We start from the raw sequence: 27,194 nt of genomic DNA, 5'->3' as shown, positions 1-27,194 counted from the left end.
CAAACGCGTGGCCACAGCACAAATCATTGTATTATATATAATAACCTAACGCTTTATCACTTGATTCTGCTTTCGGTCATTTTTCATTAGGAAACAACAACAAAAGTTAAAGAAGAAGTAACCCATGAATAATTGGCACAAACTGTAAACTATTATCCTTTATTATTACATCTTACACATAGATCTCATATATATCCTATTCTATATCCTGCCAACACGCCTCAGACGAGCGTAGTCCACCAACAAGCAAAGTCCGACAACTCTACGTAAAAGTAGCATCGTGTCCGGCGACGGTGAACTGGTAATTGACAGATTGACACCGACGCTTGTCTGCTTTTCAGATGTCACTCCAGTGGAACAGGTGAAGGTTTCGTATTGTTCCGCGGCCTTTCTACCGATAAAAATTTCATCATCTGAAGGAATAGATTGGAATTTTGTTCTATCGTAGCAATACGACGGCAGATTAAGCTGTCTCGATTCTTGACCGGACAATAGGCCACTGTCATTTTGCTTGGGGCTTACCTCATATCTGTACGAGAAAGTTACAGCTTGTACAGAACATACCTTACACTCGACCCGCTGCCTGTGGTAACCATTTTGATGGTAGTTCGTTTTGTTCACTATGTATTTTTGTGACTGGTGAAATATACTGGTATAGGTATTTTAATCGGTGATTTGATTACTCTAATACGGTTTAATCTTTCTCTGTATCTAAAACGTACCTTTTTAAGTTTACGCTGTATAAGTGTCATAGTTTCTGTGGTACCACTTGATTATGTGGTGTTTAAAATAAGACTTGCGTTTTTGCCATCGCAATGGTCGTTTGAAGCACAACGTGTCATGCTGTCGCGGATCCATCTATGAATGACTGTTAAAAAATGATCACTTTTTTTATTGTGTGAATGATTTATTTAGATAAAATAATTCTACTCTAATTATTTTCTAGTAATTTAATAGCACTGCTATTTTGTGTTTATAAGAAAATGCGCAAACCTACGCACTCTTACGAATCGCAGCGTTCATATTTCCCATGCATCATAAGCATATACATGTCCATATTAAAAATATTACGGTAAAAGTGCTAGTAGTTGCAGTAGTCATTACAGTAGGCTTACGAGTCAGCCGACAACTGAACTCAAATCCGCAACTCATCTCTGAGCGATCGTCTTACTCGCCGTTTATTATTATTTAACAGTTTCGTTTAATTAGTTAATTCGTGATTCTATCACACTCCCCGAGTTCGGCTCAGCAAACCGCCCGCTCTCGTTTGAATGTGCGTTGTGTTACGCCGCTCCAGTCGGCACAAATCATCGTCCTCATCCAACCTTCACTCAGGCCTGTTCTCGTCTGCTTTATCTATCCACATATACCTATCCCTAGCAATAGCCACGGCCACAGCAGCTGCGTTGGTAGCCGCAATGACACAAAAACAGTCAAAAGTCATAGCCAATCTCTCCATCCATAAGTAAGGGTCCACGGCCGTTTGCGAGGGAAAGGGCTCACCAGCGCCGACGTCCCACACACAAAATAGAACCCGCTCCGACGTGTTATTGTACGGCTCCGTAGCAGCAGCGGCGTCGGCGGCGGCACGTACAGCTCTGGCATCAACAGCCATAAGCTAAGACAATGGAAAGAATCGCTGCCGCAGGGTATCATAAGCAGACACCTTGACTATGGACGAACTCAAAGGAATATCGTCGTCGTCGTCGTCTTGCTTCGTGTGTCCGTATCGTAGCTATTCGCGGGAGCAGCGCTAGTGTACTATTAGTAGTTGTACACAAGCAGCGAGACGGTGCTACACTGACAGTGAATAGCAAACTGCGCTGGCAACGAAACGATCTTACCATGGGCGCTGTGTACATTGTCTTCTAACCAACAGCGGGAACATCCTCAGCTCGCGGATACCGACAACGGCTCTGCTTGGAAAAGGAGAGGAGCACTACAATTGAAGGAGACTCCGTTACTCAGGAGAGGTCTGCGTGATTTCCTGGCTGATTCTCAGAACTATACTCAGAGCTACCCTGCTGTTGAGCGGAATTAAGGAGCGGCAAGGGGTGAACACTAGAAAAATTGACGTTCGGCTGTGGAGTGCATGTTCGGGTGAGTCGTGCCCGTAAAGATGTGTTCGTGCAATGACTCGTATATAGTTTCTTGTTGTATTTCTTCATTCCTGCCCAGTGATCGCTCTAGTACAGGTAGCTAACTAGGTAGGTAGACAGGTAGGTAGGTAGGGGTTGTCCATCCCTGGGAACGGAGCCGCTTTCTCCAGCTACACTAGTGCCGCTGTTACGTGTTTCGCGTGGCGCTATGACCATTGTGGCGGACGACAAAGAGCGAAACTGCCGTTAACGTGTTGTGCTCGCCTTCCAAAAGAATAGTACCATTATTGCGAAGCGTACTGTGTTAAGACAAAGGGGAACTTCGATTTGGGAACGCAGCGAGCGACGATTATTGAAGTGAACCTGGCGTAGAGGTAACGTGAGTGAAAAACGAGCAGGTCAAAGAGGTAACGTTGTAATGAAGGGTAGCTGTTGGATCTGCGTTCGTAACTCGCTTCGGCTCTGATCTTACCTGGAGAGTCCTCCTGATTCTTCTTAACTCCTTCTACTTTACCATTTTCTAGCAAAGGAACAAAACAGGGTCCTTAGCATAGGAATGTCCTCCTCTGAACAACGAGTGGTAGGTTAGTATCCTTCCAGAAGTACGGGACGTATCCGAAGTGGCGGAGCCGATAGTATGATTATGAAATCATAACCTACAATTTAAAATATATTAACACTAGCAGTATAAATCGAGATCTCGCCACAACGTACCCGATTCAAACAAGAGAAAAGGACCGGCACCACAACGAGCCTCACGCGGTCACTCTCTTTTTTTTTGCTGCCAGTCTGTTCGCTGGAAGTAGAGCTACTATCTGATAGTTGTTGACGCTATGCTAACGGCAATGTTCGCAAATCCGTACAGAAGTGTCCATGAATGTTCGTGGGCTGCCTCGATTGCCGGTGGGGCAGACGCTGCGTGACTGGAAGGAAGTATTCTGCAATAGCATATACTGTGTGTTTCCACGCCCGGTGGGTTCGTGAGGGTGTCACATGCATTTGTTATTAATGCCAAGAAATTTCCTGCCTTGTGTTGGTTGGTTTGCTGCGGCAGCTGATGGTGCCAAAAGCGACAACCGCAAGCCGCCGCCAAGCTACGAACTACTGACTGCGATAGAACTGCGGGGTTGATCGTACGGTCTGGTATTTCTGGGAGACTTATAACGCAATGGCTAGAACGGATGCAATGATCAGCATAACTTCTAGTTATTTAATGTATGCTACGGTGCAATCAACGAAAATTTATAAAATGGACATTAGTGTAGAATAAGCAGAGAGGCAAATGGGCAGATAAGGCGACAATAACAAACTAATTTAGCATGGCAGAAATACGTCGTGATCGTAGTTACCGTCGTAGTACCGATGTGATCGTCAAAGACCCTTCACGCAATAATTATTATCGACGAGGAGTGTCGCTAAAGAGGCAATAGACGTTACAACACCAGCGGTCACGTCACTAAAGACAACAAGATCAACAGTGGTCTTGCCATGGCAGGCGGACTATAAGCAGGTATGGCTGCCCAGAAAACTTTGTTGACTACAGCAATACCTCAGAGCTGACTCTGTCCGGTTTTTCGGACTTTCACTGCCGGTACAGAACGAATTAAAATTTTAACGATTACGCTTATACCAAGAGCTTCCGTAGTACGGCAACTGCAAAATGAAAAATGCAACTGTTTATTTATTGATTTCGGTAACGGCGACTACAGCTACCTCAACTGTCATACTGAAGCCGCGGACAAGACAACGTTAGAACTCCCTCAAACGACTGGAGAGCCTCGGGTCCGTACATCTCCATGCCTTCGCGCGTACTAGGAACGCGCCGTCGTCAAACGCTTTATTGATACCCAATCTGTGCATCCTTTTTAATAGCTACGTATGTGCAGGTGTGTATATCTGTGAATATAATATATAATAATCTCGTAATGGCGGTAATGTGTACCGTACATGTACACGCGAATGTATTGCCGCTGCCTAGTTATAAACAGATGTATCATCCTTCTCGTTGGTTGTCTTAGATAGAGCTCGTCATCCGGACGCTTTTCTGAGTAAGCTAGTTACTCTGTTGCCTGCCGTTAATCGCTGAGAGAAACAGTCAATGAGGTTTAGTAGTAGTCTGCCAATACATACAATGTTATGAATATAAAATTATTGTATATTAACACAGTTAACGTTCAGTGGTCCTGTTTAGTTTTTCTTCACGGTAATAAAGGTGAGACCGAAAACGGGATTTATCTCGATTAGCTTCAACAGCTCTCATGCAACGGACTGCTTCTTGGACAAGTTGACGATAAAATGAACAATCAGTACTGATCAGGAGTGAGTTGGGCGCAGGAAGAGGAACGGCCAAATTAATTAATTCAGGATGAGACGTTTAAAATGCGAAATAGATACGCATGTAATGAAAATGACAATGACATCTTAATCAGCAAAGTGGTTCTGCGTAGTGATTGGTTGACAAGAAGCCGTCAGAAGCAACAGCTGTTTGATCGTCGATGTTTGAGATAGAAGGCCTACTGTAAGGCTACCCCCTGTTCTCGATATGTCGTGCATATAATGAACGGGACACGGATACCAGAAAGTGAAATGCCGTGAAAAAAATAAGAATTGTTATTTGGAAGACATACGCTCGTGAGATAGTCTGTTATAGGTGCACGGTGCGCAATGTGATCCACAATGATAAAAAGTGAGTTAAAGAAGAAAACGCCATAAGCAGTTGGCGACGGAAGGCCTGCAGCAGGTGTGTTAATGTTATGTGTCGTCCTCATTGTCGTGAGGTAGAAGGAGAAAGTGGCTGCTCGGATTGCTAGCTTTAAAAGGTGCAACACACAAGGGGAATAGAACTTGATGTTGCAACTCAGCATGGAGCAAGGATTCACCGGTACCTAGTGCCAATCCAGGGTAAGATATCGGAAAAAACATATATATATATACCTATATATATATATATTATAAACTCTTAAGTAAATAATCTTAAACTGTTAAATATAGATGAAATATTTCTTTACAAGGCTCACAATAAGAAAACTGTTTTTTTATTATAAAAGACGGAAAAAATCACCAACTCCACACACGTAAATAACTATATAGAACATTGCATTGCATATATGCTGGATAAGTATAATCACCGTATGCATTATGGCTAATTTAGGGCTATTGCTTTAAACTGAATAGAAAATAACGGAAAGAGATACTCTAAATTTGGACGGGGAGTTACGGAATATTATTTTCTGGGGACACAAAACATGCCCTTTATAATTATTACGATTCGTTATCTTCACTTTATACGACTGTAAATCAATAAAATTACAAGGAATTCTGTTTAGTCCCGTTCACAATGCTCCCCCTTGCGCGCATCAGCTGGTCCATTTATTGTTGTACCTATGCACCTGTCAGTATACATATATATATATATGCAAGTAAAGTAAAATAGTACGTCCAGTATGCCATGACCGGGTGTCGCCCTATCAGCAAACAGGTAAACGTCTTCGATCGTTTTGCGTTCAGATTATATTGGGGTTGATCGTTCCGCCTGTATTGGTGTTGAGTCATTGAACATCCAGGAGAGGTGCATTCCCTTTCGCTGTGGTGGCATGGACAACAGGCGGCAAGACGCAGATTCGGCAGAACTCCGCTTGGATTAATAATAAATTAGCGAACGAGCATCGTACCGTTCAAGGTAGCTTACTGGTTGCGATGAACAGTTCATATAGAGAAACGAGTAAAAAGATCCATACCTACAGCGTATTATTATTATACTAGCGTGATTGTTCTACCGGCAATATGGCATGGTTTCTTGAAGACGTTTTTACTTACCTTTCTATATGTATGTTCAAGTATCTGGTAGTTGAAGGAATACGTAGTATCTTTTAAAAGTTTTTTTGATATTTTTCTCCCTTAGTACACGTATACATCGGCACACAATTATTCGAATAGTATACATAGAACGATGCCCAAGATATAGATCTGCATATACATAAATAGGTCATTGTAACATTTAAACGCGTGTGCAATTGCAATTTAGGACATTTGACATATATATCTGGATGTTCAAGTCTGGGTAGGCAAAGCTGTCTTTTCATTTTTAGTTACTAATAATTATATTTAATTTCGACTGATGTCTGCTTTCGCTTACCACGTTAATAGAAGTCAGAATAATGTACAGGGCCTGTATTTTGGCTGAGGACCATCAGTTTGGGGACGCTTATTATTCACGCATGCGCACTGTTAGCCCCTTGTTATCAACTGACAGCGGGAAACTTTGATGGGCCTGTAATTAACATGGAGTCCTGCTGTTGCTTCCAGATGTACCAATCACGCTTACCTAAGTCTTATGAGGAAACCCAATAGAAGATGTTTTGTTTCTTACTCGTAGTCTTTTTGCTTTTTTTTTGGTAAGTGACAAATGTAAGCGGCTTTTTCACATGCCTGCGGAATTTACAAGGATGTTTGATCTGTATTGTAGTGTCTACCGTATTTTCTATGTTGCTAGATAAAAACAATCCTGTCGATAAACTATACGGCCTGAGGACTCCGCCTCCAGCGCAGGTTAATTTTTATTTCAGCAGCGCTGCGGGACCAAGAGTCGCTTCTTCCAAGACAATGATTTACAATTTATAAAATTCTTTTCGACCGCAATGATTAACACCTTTCACGCGCAGATCGATGACACGGCAGAGGTGGTTTTAGGTAAAAGTTATTAGTGGTCAAAATGTTTAATCACTTAGTCAGCCTTAATAGTAAATTTCTGCGTTGGACATCTCGAGGTGTTCTAGTAGGATATACAGTCTGTTCAGTAGTGCTTGTCTACTGATTCTAAGGATTTTCTTATACAACAGATTGTCTTATCTCCGATTCCGCATGGCAGAGGTTCTCACGGTGATATACAGTGCACCGTTTCCATTTTGCGGATTTATGTAAATCAGCAGACGGGAAGGATTCTTTCAGAAACTGCTACATGATGGATTGTTCCAAACTTTTCCGATTCTTTTTGTCCCTGAGCTTGAGGTGTTCACCGGTAGAACAGTTCGCGAAATGAAAACAAAATTGAAAGCAGACGGGCCAAGTGCCACTGCAGTCGCAACTGCAGCTGAAAGTATTTTCCAGCCGCTTCTATGTATCTTCGATAGTTTGGTATGGAAGCTTGATAATCGTATAGTCATGTTGTCCTGTTGGCAAATGCGGATACTGCTGTATTTTCTTACAATGTAGTTAAGCTGTTAGGTTCGCTAGCATATCCGCCCAGTCCGGCGTATTTCTACAACTGTCTAGCCCACTCAGATAGCTCAGAAATCGATGCCATTTGAGAAGGACATATAAACAAACGAAAGGCCCCGGTTACGTTTTCATGTAAGCGGCGATTACCTTGGCTGCCTGGCAACGAAGACGTCTTGAGTGGTTTTGAACAAAAGCGTTCCTCATATTTGATCCCTGGCATTTTCAATTTGGGTATCCACAACCTTGTATTTAGTATTCTTTGCGCAGTAGCTGCATTTTCTACATCAAAATTAATGTTTTGAGTTTTACTGCTGGTAGCTGGACGGTAGTTCAGACGTTTGGCCCAGTCCAGCACGAAGATAAAGTGTGCCTTTGCTTGGTTTAGAATCTGCCCAGTCCACTTTTTGCACAGTATTATCCTAATATTGATTGGTAGACATGGAAAAGAATACGCGGGTGCAAGCAAACATCTCAATGGCGTTTTATAGACCATTCCCTATTATTCGGTCGCACAATTTTAACGAACGTTGTTCACCCTCAATTTTTTTCAGCCCAATCGCCTTCAGCTTTACCCGTACGTCCCATAGATTGTCTGCGGACAGATCAAGTGTTTACGGAGATCCGAACCACTTTGTCGACCGCGTACATGTTGGTTTGCGTCGCGCTGCGGGAACAATGGCGTCACTTACCCGACCGATTATGTGTGTTCCGGTTGGCGCGTCCCCGTACCAACTTTCGGCATCACTCTGCATTCGGCAGGAGATTGATCGCTTCGAAAGTGTCCACCCGTCAATCTACGCCGTGTACGATCTCATCGAGGCGTTGCGGGATCATATTATTGCTCAGCAGCTTCGCGAGCACGTCGTCTGCATCGAAGGTATGCTATAGAAGAGGTCAGGATGTTCCGAACAGATGTAGCTCTTCACCGCGTGTCTCCTTCTTGCATGCATGTATATTTCACAGCTTAGAAACTAATGAAACTGATTGTGGTTGCTGATCATCTAGAGAAAGCCTGTAAACGTTGAAAGCGATCTTAATCTGCGGTTACATTTGAAGGCTCTATTCGGTGGTTGCTGGTGATTGTAAAAGGTTTCGTATAACATCGACTAATTGTGCAATGACAGTGTATCCATTGATTAGTGCAAGCGGTTCGAATCTAACTGAAAAAGACGAGCTAGAGAATCCGTTTTTCTGTGGACTACTTAATCCTATAAGATTTCCTATAAGAAGATCCTCTAATTTTAGTAAGCGTTTAAGCGTTCGACCCACGAAGCCTTCTCAAAATAACGGGACTGGCATTCTATATATTTTCATGTAATCAGTTTTGCTTTGTATATATTTTTGCTTTCATGAGGAATTTGTTAATATATAGGTTTTTAGCCCATCAAATGACAAAATCTCTCGGAAACAGTACATTAATTTTCATAGCATAACAGAAGGATTCTTCGAAAAAAATCAGTAAAATCATCTGCAATGTCCATGAGTTGCAAAAGCTTTTCTATGTCAAATGAAAAATACTGAATATCTCTAAAACAATTCACGACGGTAATACATTTGAACACCATTTTTTTTGCAGATACTCAGGATCTGCTTGACCGATTGTGCCTTTCAGTGTTATCAGTAACGCTCGTCTCAAATATACTTCGGAAAAAAGCCCTATTACATCGGCTTTACCGCCATTACTTGACTCGTCATCATATCTCAGATAAAACTCAACCCTGTTGGCAAAGCCAAACGCGCGTCGGTTTCCATAGAACCCTTGCATGAGCCCTTTTAGCCTACCTATTACACTTTTTGCAGCAACAAATGTTATAATTTACCGTTGGCTGGTTTAGCATACGATTCGCCCACCTGCGCCAATTCCATCTTTATTTTTGGGTGACCGCAACATCGATTCCATCTGCTGTTTGTCTAGACCGAGTGGTTTTGCTAGCCTGAAAGTGGTCGCCAGAAACCACAAAAACATCAACCAGGGATTGTCAGTATATAAAGGTGTCGAGGAAATATTTCCTGCAGTACGCAGAAGCTATCCGCCGTTGATGGAATCCGTCGACGTTGACTGGAATCAGTCGTACGGCGACTGCCGTGCACTAGTGGTACCCGGTAGCCACTGGCTAACGGAATCAGGGCTATAGCGTAGTGCTAATATTGGCTGTGTTGTCTTCGAACAGATCCTGTAGACGTAAAACATAAGAATGTATAAAGCTCGTCAAATACGCAACATTATCGAATAGACTCCATATTAGAAAAGCTCTCCTGGGGCAATGGAGTATGATGACTGGTTGTTTGATTGGTGGCCAGAGGGTCGACTAGACCTAATCGGACATGGTTTTGTCACAGACGAAACACTGGAAAGCACAAAAAGAGTAAAAAATGCTCAAGAAAAAAAAATCAGAAGAGGCAGATGGAACCGATACCTGGGATTCCCCTACGATGTACGTTTTCCAATACTGCCGTCTATACTTATGTTATCGCTTGCTGATGCGTGTATAGGATTGTTCCGCCTGAATTTTTTGCTATTTCTGGAGAGTGGTCCCATACACACATACGGAAATTATAGGTAGACATAGAAATAATGCCATTATGGCTACTTTTTTACTTTTGAATGAATAAAGCAGAAGATTGGATTTTGATCGCAACTTTATCCATATGCGAAAATAGTGTTTTTTTTTTGAAGTTGTTAGGATGCAAGAAAAGCATATAATAGTTGAGGGCAAATAAAGGAGGTAATATAAAGAGGTATAAAATACCTTTTTGATTTTTTTTTCGTCATTCGGGGGAGAGATGAATAGCGTTTTTTAGAGATTGTTTTGTGATTATAAAATATGACCTCCCGGGCTTTTACGTAAGGCTGTCCATTATAAGCTTTAAACTGTTTCTTCGTTGTTACGCCGAATTCTAGTTATTAAATTGTCGTTCTTGGATATTTTTGAAAATCTGCTTTTTATCTTGATAGAAATTTGGTGAGGCAAGAACTCTAGAATGTTTCGGGCGTACGCACCTTGGCTGAATTACAACAAATTTAATTTTCTATTTCCAGTAAACTTTAATTTTAGTTAGAATGTATCGCGTTATTCGGAGACACCTCTACATCTAAGATCAATATTTGACACAAATTAGTTAAGTATGTTACGTTTTACTACCTACTAGGATGTTCGGAGTGTATATGTTTAACATCGGTTTGAAGCATACGGTCGAGACTGAACAGCTCTGGCCGTGATGCTGACCGAATGTGAAACATTTTTAATTCTTTTATTTGCGAGATCAAGTTTGCAGGGTAACTTTTTCGAGAATGCCTACGGCTCACGATATGTTCACTTGCTACCGTAAAATTTCCACACTTTTTGCACTGGTAGTCACCATAGTCTAATTATGTCTAGATCAAATAAGTAGTTCTTCCCAGATCAGTATGCATCCACACAATTTATTGCGTTTCAGCTCATCTGGATAAGCAGCTAGACTTTGCCGCTATATATATATTACATGTACATACTCTATGATGTCAATATACGAATTTGTGTGTTGAGCGACGCTGTTAAGATAATAAGAACCATCTCTTTATATCGGGGGACATATAGTAAAAAATAAATTAGCCGAAATATGAATTTCGTTTTTATATTATAGATGTGACTCGATTTTCAGAGCTCAGATTCACACGGAACGGATTCTACGAAATGGGTCGGGTATGTCACCCTATTTTGTTTTAAGACAATATAACTCCATGCCTCCAATCACTCATTATACATAACATTATATAAGTAACATACATTCATAAAACGGTATTACGCATATTACGTAAACGCAATCTTCTACTGTATTAAAACTACTTTCTGTGGTCATCATTAAACATTGAAAAGTGCATTTCAATATAATTTTGCTCATGCTTATAGATGCAAGCGTTCCCAACGAACCCTAAGGATGCTGGCCTTATTTGAAAATAACCAAGCATAGCATTTACAGGACGGCGGAACTGAACTATGATTGGAAAGTAAAAGGCCAGTCCACAGCAAAATATTGAACGGTTTAATCTGAGTTCACGTTCGTAAATTTGCGAACAAAAATTAAATCTAGGTATTTGCTATTAGAACTATTTTGATAAACTAGGCGCAAAAAAGGCGTCGACGCTAAATACATCGGCACATTATGTTTGCAAATATTCTCTTCGGATTGTAAGGCTTTTCAGGCCACTCGCTTCGCGCCAACGACAGCGAGGTGCCTATTCATCGTTTTCATGTTCTATTTATTCTATTGCAAGAAGCAACCATGTTAGAAAAAAGGTCACGCACCTGTATAATTAAAAAAGGTATGTTTTTGAAGTGGCGCGGATCCAGTAAATATATTTAACGAAATACGCTGAAATTCAAGCGGCCAATAGTACCCGAACACGGTTGTAGTAATGGAAAAGGCGCCAATCCATTTGCTTTGTACGTTAGCCGCCACTCCCTTGGTAGTGACGTGGGTGTAACAATGTCGATTTTCAATGTGCCTATGTAACTACGTAATAAACAACTTTGTATAGTCTTCCAAAGCTGCGTCATACTACTGTCAAATGACCGTTGGTTGGCGGTAATCCTGTAGTATAAAACGTCCTAGTGCATAAATAGCTTTCTATATCATGTCATGATCTACATGTTCCTACAAGTGCCCTGCCCCGTGTATTGAGTCGATCATAACATGTAGCGATATGCGTGGGGAGCTGATGTCATGGACTTAACAAGCATGATAATAGTGATAGTGATAGTAAATGACCTGCTGCATATCTAGACGGTTCCGATAATTTAAATAGTATGAACAGCTGTGAATTACTGATTTTACTTTAAGGTGACTAGATAGAAAGAGAGACATAATGTTATTAACAATTTTTCGAATAGGTGACTTCCTATAGGCAGACTTGCAAATTATACTGATTTTTACCGTTAACGTTTTCTGGTTGGATCGCCTGTAGTGTTTGGCTAACGGCTAGCAATACTAAGACAATCCCTAAGTGGAATCGATTATAGATTTGGCTAACTTTTGTCAAAGCAATTTTTGTTTTCACTGCATTTCGTTCGTGTAGACGCTGTTGTTTTGCCGTTGAACAGGCATCGACTGTGTATCATCAAACTGCCCACATTTGACCTTAAACTTGGAAATTCTAGTTTTTCATTTAATGACCATCGCCTATAGGTTAATGTCTCCTGCAGCTGAGCGATTCGAAGACGCTAAAGTCAATCATGCGCAGAGTTCCCGGAATCTCAATCGAGTTTCAGATCGCTCAGCGACACTGTCAAATATTACTTGGCGCTTCTAAGAAAAAGCCTTACGTTCGTAAATAATTTATTTGCGTGGAAACCTGAAGTTGGTTTGTATAATCTTATACAAAATTTCACTGGCTCGTTGAAACTTCGAGCGTGAAAGCGTTCGAGAAACCTCTGTGCGATACTTACGTCGACGAACTCAGTGCAACATTACAGACGATCAATGAAAATAAAATTAGTATTATTATTAATCTCCAAACACATCGATACTAGCCCTTAGCTTTGCTTGTTAAATTATTCCTTTCACGATTAGAATATTCCAAGATTATTGCACTCTTACGCGTAGTTTTTCCTGTATCTTTCCAATGTAGGTTTGCATTAATACAACACGTTGCTGGAATAATGCGTAATGCATATTCATATATATATATGAAATTTCACTATGCCTCTAAGACTTCCGCATTCACGGAGTGGATTATAGCGATCAATTAGCCACCAGAGGGCGGCTGAGCGATGGGTATATGGCACGGTTTGGGTTATCGGCCGGCCTTAGCGAACTTAGCAGATCCGACAGTGATTAACCGAAACAGGATATAGTAGGCACCGCATTCTGTTGTGCGCTTACCAGAATGGCTATCATCGTTTTAGAACGAGCGTTGCGGTTTGAGCTTCCAGAATTGTTCTTCGCCTAATCTTTATAGAGGGTTTAGTAGTAAATGGCTCGTAGTGACTAATATGCGTTTTATTGTTGCCCCATGATCCACATGTTTAACAAACGAGGCTATACAATCAAAATGGGTTGCTATAAAGCGAAATATGGGGGCCCTCAACTTCTCCGGTACCCAACTCTGGCCTGAGTTGTCTGCTCGTTTAGGCGGTGTAATCTATTGTTATTGTCGTGGTAGAAGAGGGCGAAAAGGAAAACGAAGTAGCTTTTTTTTAATAGGGAAAAGCGCAAGCTGTCCGGTACTCAAGTACAGCATATTGGGCTATATAGCGTCTGCCCATACAGTGCTATTATAGTAACACCGAATAAGATATGTGGCGGCGTCTTGAAAAAGAGGTATGACTGTGGTGATATATATATATATATATTAAAGAAAAAAAAACATTTTTGGAACATCTTTTCTCATTATTTCATATGATTACTGATACTGTATGATAAACTACACAGATTTTGATGAAATTTGCAGGAGTTAAAAAATGTCGCAGTAAAGCACGAGTTAAGCTATCAGGGACACGTTTATCTAAGAACGTCTACTAATAGTGTCAATAGAAAAATGAGAATGAGAAATAGTTATTGCACCTTCCTTTAAGCATAAGCGTATTCTTATTTCGTACCCGGGAATAGAGAAATGCCTGAATTTGTCGTAGAGAAGGATAAACTTAATAGTCAAAGTGACCTGATCCATAATTTCATTCGATGAGTACTTCATGTTTAAATCTTTATCGTAGATATTATATATACATTGACCGATGATAAAAGTACAAAAAGATATTTCTTTTATTTATGTTTATGGCAAGATCTTTACTTCCCCACAGAGGTCTGAAGAACAGACTTCCATTCAGAAATTCCTGAACAGAATGCAAATATGAATGTTTTTTAAACCTTCGAATCAGCCCTAGTACCGTTCGGTACGATGTTTAGAACGTTTGATGTAGGTACGGTATTGTGATTTTATCTAATCTAATCACCGTATCTTTACCGTTTTCCTTTAATTTGATTCTGTCCATTTCAGATGCATTTGTCAACAGTCCAGAATGGACGCTTAGCCGAAACGTTCCTGATATTCGATTGGTAAGTGTACTTAAATTTAATACGGAATCGCATCACCCGTGTTCTGGAGAGTTATCCCTCTGCGTCAAACACGCATGGTTTAGCAGCGTATCGCCTAAGTGTTACAACAATCAGCTGGCTCGTGGAGTGTCACGGGCCCATTGTGAACAATTGAGATAGCTCAACCTCCCAACCTTAACTAGCTTAAAATGCCTCTACAAGGGTTTATTCAAGTTTGCGGTCCGAGAGTTTCTTTGAAAACTAGCTTAAAGAAATTTAGGTAGCTTTGGATAACGTTTATTTGAGTGGACAATTGAATAGTCTCAAGTGCGATGTTAATATCTAAACATAGATGATTGTTTGCACCAAAGCAGGTCAATTAACAGAGTTAGTTAGGAATTTTGTTAAGGACGACAGAGCCTGAAAAGTTTTTCAAGATCTCCAAGTAGATCCAAGTTGTTAGATCTCTGCTGGTAAATCTTGTCCAGTCATGTCAATCGACGCGCCGAAATATGCGTACTATTTGTGCTAAAAGCGGCGGAGTTTAGAAGTATGTTTAAAGTGTAAAAATCCATCCCAAATACGCACTTACTCGCGTTGTTAAGATATTAACATGTACGATTCGGTTACGCCGCTGTTTGTGCACACAATTAAAGATTTTTTCATCATATAGGTCAGGAAAAATTAACTTGCTTAATTAACATAATAGATTAAGCTTACTTGTTATAGAGCTGAAGGTATCACGGTGGCTGGCATAATATCTCATTATTAAAATGGGGCATATTTTACTCAGATTTTGTTATTTCATAACCCACCTACCGCAGGCAAAAGGGTAGGCATGTGTGGATTCAGTACACCGCGGTCTTCACCTTTTCCAGCTGTGAGCTGTTTTGTTCAATACTGCCATTACTGGAGGCATCTCAGGCGTCCTGCAATCAAAGCGATATCCTAGCGTTCGTCCGTGAAAGGCCTATAGTCACATTAAGGGTTACATGAGAGTATTTTTGTTGTTTAACAGCGGGTTGGGCCTAGTAAACTGCTTATGATTTCGCCCCTTCTTGGCTGTTTAGCTGTTCCATTACTTACGTATTGAATAGTTCACCATTCTGGTTAGTAGATGTTTTGTCCGACTTTATTCGGGCTGTGTAGTTCCCAAAACAAGCGCATATCTCGCCTTTATGACAGACAAAGGACGCATCACCGGTTTAAGATAATTGACCCTCGTTCTCTACGGCATAGATTTTTGCCGCAGTGCGCAGGCTTAAACATTTGCCGTAGGTGGGGTATCCAGATTCAGTACTAGAGAGGCACCAAGCACTACTCCTGTAGTGACGAGCGTACGCTATTTGTAATCAATGCTGACGCGTCATGAACTTAAGTGCCAAGGTGTACAGTAAGAAAATGTACCTGTTTCACTAAGACTTCGTTGGACGTGAATCCATTCATTTGGTTCTGACAGAAAATTATTTCAAAAAGTCATTTCTATCAGTTTTGATTATTTTTGATGTAGCCATCGTGTGATGCTGTTGCGGATGCGATTTAAATGTATTGTGAGCGAGTATTGTTTAATTGTTTAATAATGATGTGTCAACATAAAGGACAGTCAACAAACTTGGCTGGTTTTGGTCAGTTTCGAGTCGTTGACACATTGACTGGTATTCTGGTAAAAATATAAATTGATGTGTTGCTTTCAATATATTGTTGTATCGCAATTATAGTAGCTGATATTATATTATAGATACTAAGATATCAAATATTTGCACTCTTTGATATGGTGATTTGAATTAAGAGACGATTAATTTTCCAGATCGCCATATATTTCCTCTGGCACAACTTGTCTTTACATACTATAAACATTTCTATAGATGCTGTCAAGGCTTACTGTATACGTGAATTCTATAACAACCGGATTGTCTCGGCTGACCAACAGTCCTTTCCCAGCAAGGCCAGAAAGAAAGTGAATGGCCGAACAAACTACTCAGCAACGCATCGACTATCTTAACAAAGCAAGTAGTATTCCCCAAGTGACTAATGTCGACTCTCCACACCTATTTTCGATCGTGTCGCACCCAGTAGCTGCTTCTGTGGCTGCTGAAATTGTACGTGCTTTGCGTGCACGTTGCTACTGTTACCATTCGGCTTCGGAGACGTTGCCCCCGCTGCTGGCAAAAATAAGAAGAAAAACTTAACGAAAAGTCCATTCTTTTTTTACTTTCCCCTCATAAAGCAGAGGCAGCTTCACAAAAAGCAATCCCACAATAAAAGCAACGCAGAAGGCTCCGTGACACGCAATATGCTATCCAGCCACAAATCCATTTCGTATAGGCGTGCGATCTATTCTGTGTCATTCCGTACGCGAGGAAAGGATAAATGGCTTTTGTGAGGATGGAGACGACGAGAAGTGCAGAAACTATTTACCCCCTGCTGATGAGCGTCTGGTTGGATAGCTCTAGATAGCTGACATTCTGGTTCTTGTGTGCAACTGGTTGTTTTGTAGCGATATGAAGCTATGGAATGCAGCAGACGAACTTAGTCGGCGCGGACAGCAACTGCCACAATGGTCAAGCAAGTGAGCGCGGCTCTCCTATACAGTGCGTTCCCTTATTATTCAGTAGGCTGTTCGCTAGGCTGCTGTTGTAGCAATTGGCAGTACCGCCAGTACCGTACGTTGCTCAACATCGAATTGGGCAGACAAGCATCTACATCAGAACTACTTGCTTGTTTACTTGATCTGCATCTTTTCGTCGTCGTCGTCGTCGTTGTTCACAGCTCCGGATAACTGCTCAGACCTAACCGTACTTCGGTGGAATGGCTGATCGTGGTCTCTTAGGTTAACGTTTTTTCTACGACACGCACCACGATTGCATACACGGTAATATAAAAGCGTGCCCAGTTGTGTTCCCGTGATGTTCTGAATCGACTTTCTAGACTCACGGAAGAATACCGCCTGGTGTTTATTTCTAACTTTATCGAAAAACGTCACTGCTTAGGGTGCTAGTTTTCTAGGGGGAGCGAAGAGTATAGTAATCGAAAGTGATTTGTATTTTCATGCATCGTTGCCGCTGCGTTGGTCCTGGGAAGGACTGAACGGGTTTCAGGGTGGCGGATATAGGCTCTAGTCGCTGCACTCTGCCAAACATTATCGTAAATAAATGACTGTGTTCTTGAGTGTTATATTGACACTTAATAAATGTCTACATATAATTTCAGCAACGTTAAACTTCGTCGCCATTGGCATTTGATAATGTATTACAGAAAACATTGTCAAATTATTGGGAAGCTAGAATGGATGCGCCTGTGGAGTGAATAGATAGGACGTTTAAATAATGCAGAAGGTATATGCTATTTGTCTAAAATTATTATTTGCTCACACTTCTTACATCGCGATGCGCCTTTCTTGCAGGGTGTCCTTGGCAGTCTCAGCAGCGGCAAATCATCGTTAGTGCATCGTTATCTAACGGGTTCATTTATTCAGGAAGAATCGCCGGAGGGTGAGTTTTATTCTATGCGTAATATATATATATAGTGTACGTGTTAGCTATGACATCAGACATCACGTTTTTCTGATAACAATGTACACGTTTCCTGCGAAAAATGGCGAACTAGCTTACGTAAGTAAAAACGAATATGGTGATTCGTTTTACCTATCAGCATTGCACTCGAATATAGTTTAAACTTAAGCTTCTTCGAAACGTTCGGCCGTGTGTCCCTTTGTACTTTCAGTGAGGGCATCGAGTTATATCAATAGGTAGCATTCAGCGTAGATTTCCTTAAGAGTGCTGCAGCGTCATATTGGCGAGCTGGGTTACTAGATTACGAGCTCGAAATATTGTTCATTAAAACGTTAATAATCATAATGAACATTTGCGCCCATATTTCTTTAATAGGTGGACGCTTTAAGAAAGAAATATCGGTGGAAGGATGTGGCAGTTTCCTAATGATGATTAGGGATGAAGCCGGTTCTCCGGAATGGCAGTTTGCACAATGGGTCGACGCCGTTCTGCTAGTGTTTTCCTTGGAAAATGAAGGATCGTTCCAGGTAAATCACAGACGAAATAGATCCTGCAAAGTAAATTGATATCTTTTGTAGAACAACATGCGCATTAACAGTACGAGACAGCTATGATCGTGGAAATAAAAGTAAAATTCACAGTTTACAGATTTGACATCGACGTTTCATGTTGCATGTCCTGCGGTCAATATCGATATAAAAATACTGATTTTTTTCAGGAAATACTCGCCTTTTACAAGAAAATGAGAAATTTTCGCAATGACGTCCCGGTAGTGCTTGTCGGCACACAAGGTTTGTGCTTATTGAAAGGCCATTCTAAGGCCGCATCTGTATACATTCAAACCTGCTTAATTTTCATCTGGTGCTGGCAGTTAGTCTTATTAATTGAGTCCTGTCAAGTTTTCGTATCGAGTAGATAATTTTAGTGCTTGATATTATATTTCATTTTAGCAAAAGCATTGCTTGTGTGACACATAGATTCGCAGATGAAATAACGTACCCGTGGTAATCGTTTAAAATGCAGAACTTATTTGCTCGTTAAACAGATGCAATTAGTGAGAATAATCCCCGCAAGATTAGTGATCAAAGAGCGCGAAAGCTAGCTCAAGAACTTGGCAACTGTGCTTACTACGAGACCTGCGCTACGTACGGGCTAAACGTTGAAAAGGTGAGTCATCTTTCATCAACCATCCACTAATTTTTAATTGACGTCTCGTTTTTATGTATGCTCTCCCATAATGTTTGCTCACAGTACTCAACAATAGAACAATGTTAATCAGCCATTTCTCTCTCGTTTTCACTTGTTTCAGGTGTTCTCGGATCTATGTCATCGCCTGGTTGTTGAAGGGGCCTGGTGCAATCGAACCGGAGTAGGTGTCAGTATCGGAGGTCCTTCAACCATCAGTTCTGTATCTTCGGGTGCTCCGCCAGTATCAGGCCCAGCCTCCACTTCGCTGAGTCAGTCGCAACAATCGCACAGCCAGGATGACACTCAGCACCAGCCGACGAGTTTTTTCAGTACAGCTGAACGTCAACAGCTTCAGCAACAGCAGCCAAATCAACCGCGGCAGTTGACGCCCACGTCGACGAGTTCGGCCCAATGCCAGCTATTGCCAACGACGTCACCTTCTGGTTCAGACTGCACAAGCAAAAAGCTTTCCTTGACGCAACCCGAAACGAGCCCGACGCCTGTCGGCGGGCGCAAAGCCGAAACGCCATCCAAGTACGAACATTTGTAAATACAATGAAAATAGTAAATTTATCTTAATATTAGTACAACTAATGCACACGCATATGCGAGAGTTGAAAGGTTCGAAACCCTGCGACTTCATAGAGCTGGCCTCCACCTACTACATCTAAGACGACTGAACAGGTAGTGCAGAATGAAACACGGGCAAAACGTATTTATTGGCGATTGTAAAGTTTTTAAAGCTTTGGTTCAAAAAGTAAGTGTTTCTGAAAGAAATTTTATAAAGGTAATGTATTTCACAGTTGAAAGTAGAACTTGTGCCGCTATAGATTTATCATATGTGTATAATACTAATTTTTAATATATTAGAATTATTGGTATTATTCTATGTTGTATAATTCTAAAGGCCCGCAGGTGGTTAATGAGATACGAACGCGGTAAAAGCTTTGATTTCTAAAATTATCGTTACATATCTGTACCAAGCAAAATTATGTCGCCGTATTCTTAAAACTAGACCTCTGGTTATGGTTGTTCATTACACATTTTGATCGTAGAGCTGTTGTTCAATCAGGATTTCGAGTTCTGTGGTGTCCCTGTTGGATTTACGCACAAAGATTAAAGTGGGCCTCGATAATCATGTTCATTGCGTAGCATTTTAAAATAGCCTTAATATAGCCGAATTCATTGTAAACTTTTACATGTTCACCTCAGATTGGAAGGCCTAATACCGCTGACACCATCACCGACATCAAAGAGCTGCGACTCGAAGCTTAGTCTGGTGACGGATAAAACCCCAGTGGGAACGCCAAACGCCGCTAGGAAAAACAAGAGAAGATCAAACCTGTTTGTGAGTCGCGTACAATGTTTGCTGGACACATAACAACATATTTTAACTGCTTTAGTATATATGACACTCTATGGCGGAATAAAACTAAATAACTGGCATCGAGTCACTAGACAAAAAGGGATTTTTATTTCATAAAATTTGTGAATTACAAATAGTACTATACCTTTTTGTCATCAACAACAAATTCATATAACAGTAATTTGATACTTTGTTTACGTCTTTAGAGCAAGGACAAAGACAAAGATCGAGACAAAAAAGACGTCAAAGCCAACGGAGGTAGCGCGGCAGGCTCAGGAGGTAACTCACATGGTGAGTATGGAAGCGGGAGATCAATTCCCGTTAAGCAGGGCTACTTACTTAAGAGCTCATCGAAGGGTCTCAACAAGGAAGCGAAAAAGAAGCGCTACGTCACTCTCACGAAGGATGGAATACTAACCTACCACGCCACAATCAATGATTACATGAATAATCACGGTGGAAAGGTACGTGGTTTGAAAAGTGTCATTGTAACTTACCTCGTACGCCGTCCTAATGGATTTTCGCTTTTTCAGGATGACAGAATGACCAAACACGAATGTTTATAAGCTTCTAAGTTTTTTCAGGTGGCCAGGTCGCTCAAATGATTTGTTCCATGCCACCTATTGTAATAATTCTGAGTATATAACAGATTAAAACGTTAATTCATGGTTCTAATGCGACCTTTTGCAGGAGATCGAACTAATGCAGACAACAGTGAAGATCCCGGGACAGAACCCGCGAGGGTGCCAAAATCTTCGATTAATCCCAAATACAAATCCAATTCTTTCGACCAAAGAGACCCCGTTGACGAAAAAACGGTCTCATCACAAACGAATTAAATCGGGGAGCGGGTCGAAACTGCTTGAAGACGTTGTCCATGGGTATGTACCACGAACTGGCATTCACTGTGTACAAAACAGCACGCAAACCAATTACAATCCAGGGGGTTATCATTATGTTTCTAATTAAGCTTAATGCCTGAATTTCTAACGTGTGCTGTTTAGCAATAAGATGAAAAACAAAGCCATCCTTGTGAACTTCCACAGTGGCCAGTCTGGAAGTTGCGGAGTTGAAGATCTTGAATTCGTACTTATCTCACTTTCAACGAAGATGTGGCGTTTTGAAGCGGCTACAATGGAAGAACGTGATGAATGGGTTACTGCAATCGAACAGCTAATTATGGACGCGCTCCAGGCGTGCGAATCGGCCCGTGCTGGAGGTGGCGACGACATTCAAGGCCAGCAGCAGGCTATCAACGCTTTGAAGTACCAGGTAAACATTGTCCTGTTGGCATAGGACAAGGGGAGTAATTAGGGCATTATTCATCATGACCATCTCTTGTGGAACCCCTTAGTCAGTGTCTGACGTTTTTACATCTCCGCTACTGCAGTTACGCATTTTGTAATGTCAATCAATTGATTTTTAAAGTATTTTGCAATGGATTTGAGATTGACCGACGTCACATTTAGTATAATTTTTTCTGGTCATATGTTGACAGCCGGTCTTCATCGTGCCGCAATGTTTAAACCCAGTATGGCCAGCACTGGCATATCAAAACACCTTATACTGTACCTTAAATTAGCCTAGCACGAGATATTTTACTTACTTTTGTTAATCATATCTTATATAAGGCATGATTGGCCATAGCGGAGCTTGGATAGCTGTTCCGCAATGTAGATTTTAATTGATTATTCAACGTCTTCATCGATCTTTATTATAATGCATATTTGTTTCTTATTAGGTTGCTGGAAACCGTCACTGCGTTGATTGCGATGCACCCAATCCCGACTGGGCATCGCTGAACCACGGCGCCCTCATGTGCATCACTTGCTCAGGAATACACCGCCAACTCGGTTCACATATCTCACGAGTCAGATCGCTCAACCTTGACGACTGGAGTCCGGATCAACTAGCTGTGATGGAAGCTGTCGGTAACGCTATGGCAAACGCCATATGGGAGGCCAACACTCGATCAGAAGAGGGAAAACCTACCCCAAACTCAAGCAGGTACGAAAAATGTCAGGCTCTATTTGTCTGTTTTGCCAGCTTGAAGTAGCGATTTTTCCCTATTGCGTAAACTACCCTAACGTGTTGTCTTTGACTAGGTATCAGCCAAGTGAGTGCTAAAGGAACGATGTGGGCTATGTGGCTAACGCGCGTTCCTCTTAGTGCGCTGTCATGGTAGTCATAAACACGCGGCCACCGCTAATTCAAACTTTAGTATCAGTAAATTTTTACTGTGACATATCGTTACCATGCCTTTTTATAGGTCAGTTGGAAAAAAACCGAATTAAGCCCAGTACGACTTGTCTGATGTAATGCCAAACGTAAAAAAAGAAAACGAGTGCTGGCTGATGTCGATAAGAACTGAAAGTGCAATTATATCATATACCAAATCGCAAAACACGGTTAGTTCTCATGTTCTCATCTTATCGACGGGTTCAAAATGAGATTTAATTGATTCTTCCTTTGCACATCTATGTTGTTACATTGGTTCATGAGCGTTTGATGCAAAATCTTGTTTAACGAACCAAATGGTGATAACACGTTTATCAACCGAGATAATAACGCAGTAAATCCATTCGTTTTGTACCAGTAGCATGTCAATCTACTTTCGTCATTTCGCTTGTATATTTTTCTTTGATCTTCGATCCTGATTTTTTTCTTAGAGAGGAAAAAGAGCGATGGATTCGTGCAAAGTACCTGGAAAGAGAGTTCCTTAAGGGTCTGCCCAGGCAGGCATCCATTGGTGGGCCGGCCCTCAGCCGGCCCAGCGGCAGCGCTCAGGCGCTTCTCTTGGAAGGAATCGAAGCAGCCGACGTGGCCAGGGTATTGCTTGCGCTAGCTCACGGAGCGAATGCCGACGCTTCGGTAGGACATGGAAGCGTTCTCGGTGGAAGCAGCGGGAATGGACTCGTAAACTGCGTTAGCAGCGCTTTGGGCGGAAACACTAGCAACATTTCTGTACACTCGACCGACCAGCGAAGTGCGGTGCACGTTGCTGTTGCCAAGGGAAATACGGCCATTGTTCAGTTGATGCTAATGGTATGTGTAAGATAGGAATTTGTATAATACTAGTGTAGGAATGAAGCTCTTCCTGTTTTCTAGGATCTTAAAAACGCATTAGATGAACTTCAGTCAGCCGAACTACTTTCGCCAAGGATATTGTCGTGCGAATCCTCTGACGCAAGTATTAATTTTTGTCCTCCGTTAATGTCGGTGTATTGCAGGCAAGTGGTCGAGAGAATTTATGCAAGGACGGCGTCCTTAAAGAAGTCCAAGAGCGTAAAGTGTGACAATAATTTCGAGCCGGTTTGCAAGTTGACGTAACAAGATTTTTCAGCAGCTAAAATATTCATTCACAAATGAATGGTGTGACGCATCGGACATACGTGTTGGAAAGAATTGGCATGGCACAGGCACAGCGTTTTTGATGAAGGGACAAGCAATATGATTGGTGGCGATAAGAACTAGATCTCGATTCTTTAAATGACATGCCTGATATTAAGAACAGGAGGTATTCGCGTGAAACACCTTGGCTCTTTTTATTTTATATTTGGCTGTCAACGCACGAGGACGGACCAGTTTCTGGGCACAAAATCTGCACTACCGCGCAGTTGATAACATTAAACTACTCTCCCAGTGAAAACAAAGCAAAGAGAATACGTCGACCGGGTAGATACTACATGGATACGGTACGGACGGCGTATTGTATATAGACTTGTGTATTTCAAGTGATCATGATGATCAATAGAAATGTAATACTGCGAACGTGTTTATGCTGATCTTAGCGTACCAGGCTTAGCCCCGAAGCACAGCAAGGAAATACCCAATGAGAATGCATTGAATCCAAAAGCAAGTCAGTGTGGAAGCACAACCAAATCTCGAGTCCCTCTTCAGCCGAAAAAGGGAAAGATATAATAAGGTATATGTAACACAGCCCAACCTGCTGAGCAAATAGTCAAGGTACAGAACTTGCGGTACAAGGAAGTGCTGCAAAGGAAGCTGCTGTAGGCTAACAAAGCACGTACTCTGTGTAGAAGCGTCGGTACGGGCGACGGCTGATAGCCTTGCCAGAGCAACAAGCTGCCTCTTTATCAAATATGTACTATATACATGAAATAAACAGCCAGATAGAAAAACCGGTAGAAATAAGATAAAGCGAAACGAAAGGTGGTCGAAAAAAATTTGGAACAAGTTGGGGGAAGATTCAGGTGATATCTGCCTCGAAAGCCTGAATTACAATTCGAAGAGACGATTCTTGGAACACTTGTCAAGTTGTTAAGAATGTAGTTGGCTGAAATTCGATGTTTTGTTTTTGGGATTTTTAATTGTTTTTCTCCTAATTTGCACAGTGGATTTTTCATTTCTTTAATTTTTAATACTTCGAAATTGTTATTTTTGACACATCTTTAACTCACTCTTCTTAGTTATAAAGAGTGCAAAACGAGTACTTTGTGTGGATAGAAGATTTTTGTAGATGGACACTGGGCGTACAGCAAAAGGAAATCATATCAAATGCCAAGGACCACTGATTATACTTCGATTTTAATGTTAATTTTATTTTTATTTTTTTTTTTAATTATCTCCACAAGAAGTCTCCCGCTTAACAAGAAGAAATCTAATCTGGTAAGAATGCACGGGTCCTCAAGATACGTATGCAGTAGTGTTTAGAGGAACGGATGAAGCGAAATTGCTGTCCTTGCCATAAAAGTAACTATAACAAGAAAATTGTATCGAAAATATCCATTACCTTTTCCTTTTATATATACTATATCAGACACTTAGATTTATATAGATATAGTTAAATTGCTGCTAATTGTTTTTTCGAATTCGTTCAGGAAAAAGTAGCATCAAAACGGGTAGAAGACAAACGACTAAATAGCGCTTTTTCTTAAATGTTAACAAAACACTGTACAGCGTGATACGATGGCTTTATTAATCGAAAGAGATTCCAACTAAGAATTTTTAATTTCTTTTCGGTACATTTTTTTCTCTTTTCAGCAACGGGAAATAGTTTTTCTTATATTATACGAATGAATATTCTCGGTCTCCACTATGAATTTGTTTAGCTACGACCGTTCTGGCGTCGTTGATCACCGCTCATATTAAAAAATTGAAAAATAATAAAAATTAAAATATTCATCTACATATACCTAATATAAAATTAATTTCACCTACTCCAAATTACTATGTTTATATTAATATAAATATGTACGATGTAATATTCAACTGTTGTTCAAGTTATAAGTTTTTTTAATTATGTATTAGGTAAGTTAACTTAAGCAACTTAATGATTTGGCCTAAGATAGCGCTAGCGTTGCTAGACACCACTTTAAGATCCTCAGCAAGAAGCTCGACGGGTGTCTCAGTCACGTACAAGGTTGTGGCTCTTACCACGTATTGAGCTTACTAGGCAGCTCTTTGCAAAGTTGTTGCATTAGCTTCTAATATGCAGTAGGACAAGCTAGATATTAAACCATCGGGTGCACCTGGCCAATTGAAAACTAATAGAGCGGAGTCGGATATTGATACTGCAATTCAATTATTAACTCGCAAACTATTTTATGAGAGTGCATATTGTCAAGTTAGGCTGTTGAACCAACTGGCAAACTCAGCGAAGCACCTGTTGCTATTTTAAGTCTATATATATAACCGTCAGAGGTTCTTGAAACTAGATGGATATCTAGAAGACGATTTTCTCAAGTTCCGATTCATTGTCGTAGGGCATTCAGTCGATAGATGATGGTTTGGTAGCACTAAAATTGATATTTATCGTGCCCCCGCTATGATGAACAAATACATATCGACTTGAATAAGACTCCGTTAAGCACTGGTCACACAACTCATTGATTCAGTGATTCATAATATCACAAAATAACCGATCACCGAAGTACCTAAGACAGCATAACAGAGCGGAATTAAGGCAAAACCAATAATTCACCAGCTTTATGTATAGAAATTACTGCAACGCAACAAAATGAACAACAAGCCAATCAGTACGGGATTGGAGAAGACGTTCACACAGACTCTTACCGCTAGAAGAGGCAAAGTCCTATCACATTATTGTGTTCAACAATAATAATAATAATAAGTAAATAAACAATAAATAAAGTACCATATCTCTAACATATAATTATATAGCTCGACACTCACTCGTGAATATATAATATATTAGTAACAGGCCCCTTGTGTCTATATTGGAACTTCATTGTCGATCTTATAGCAATAAGGTCCAGCCGAAGGGGAAGCCTTTTCTTCTTTTTACTTCTAAATACATGTCCACCGAGGTTTCTGAAAACTAATGCGACTATGTCTCGCTGTCTTGGTCAAGCCGAACTATTGAAGCAGAAGACGTCGAAAGCGATACGTGACGAAAAATCATGTATGACGCCAGACCTTTGACCAGCTACCAAAAAAGAATTATATTTATATAGATATGTATACATATACACGCGAATGCGTCGTATAAAACAGAACCTATATGAAAGTTTTTATAACCAGAAAACATTGATTTGGAATTCTAGAAGAATCAAGGTTCTAACAGTTTTTAAATGTCTACGGGTCTAAACGAAGTTCGCGCTATCGGATTTTTCTTCGATCAAAGTTAAAAAGGTGGCGCTGTATGGGACAAATAAGTATTTTTCTTATATTTTATCAAGCTTCTGGTAAACAATCAATACGCGAAACAATTATCGCGCTTTTCTGCCGCACTTTCGTCTTTACCAAAACTATATTTCCTATGTTAAACGAAAAGCTAGTACTGTTTTTAAAAATCATCATTTTGAGTCATAGTAT

At 40.8% G+C, this 27,194-nt stretch overlaps 1 protein-coding gene across 7 annotated transcripts; it reads left to right on the top strand.

Moving 5' to 3' along the window:
* Positions 1-172: 172 nt before the first annotated feature.
* CenG1A (Centaurin gamma 1A) lies at positions 173-25,639 on the top strand. 7 transcript variants are annotated; one of them, XM_022849261.2, is made up of 18 exons: positions 173-2,100; positions 3,426-3,609; positions 3,809-3,985; positions 4,291-5,000; positions 7,868-8,193; positions 14,293-14,351; positions 17,734-17,821; positions 18,218-18,369; positions 18,561-18,633; positions 18,888-19,009; positions 19,152-19,564; positions 20,243-20,378; positions 20,603-20,860; positions 21,087-21,277; positions 21,443-21,668; positions 22,138-22,403; positions 23,066-23,441; positions 23,627-25,639. In XM_022849261.2, exons 5-18 carry the CDS (start codon positions 7,992-7,994, stop codon positions 23,690-23,692), a joined length of 2,628 nt encoding a protein of 875 aa, XP_022704996.1. In that variant the 5' UTR covers positions 173-2,100; positions 3,426-3,609; positions 3,809-3,985; positions 4,291-5,000; positions 7,868-7,991; the 3' UTR covers positions 23,693-25,639. The 7 variants fall into 7 exon arrangements, with proteins under 7 accessions (XP_022704996.1, XP_022704995.1, XP_022705001.1 ...); XM_022849260.2 differs by having other exon boundaries at positions 3,418-3,609; XM_022849266.2 differs by having other exon boundaries at positions 2,965-3,609; positions 4,344-5,000.
* Positions 25,640-27,194: the final 1,555 nt, after the last annotated feature.

The sequence above is a fragment of the Varroa jacobsoni genome, unplaced genomic scaffold (assembly GCF_002532875.2).
Source record: "Varroa jacobsoni isolate VJ856 unplaced genomic scaffold, vjacob_1.0 scaffold_1398, whole genome shotgun sequence".
Taxonomy (NCBI): Eukaryota; Metazoa; Arthropoda; class Arachnida; order Mesostigmata; family Varroidae; genus Varroa; species Varroa jacobsoni.
This window is presented reverse-complemented; position numbering and strand designations above follow the sequence as displayed.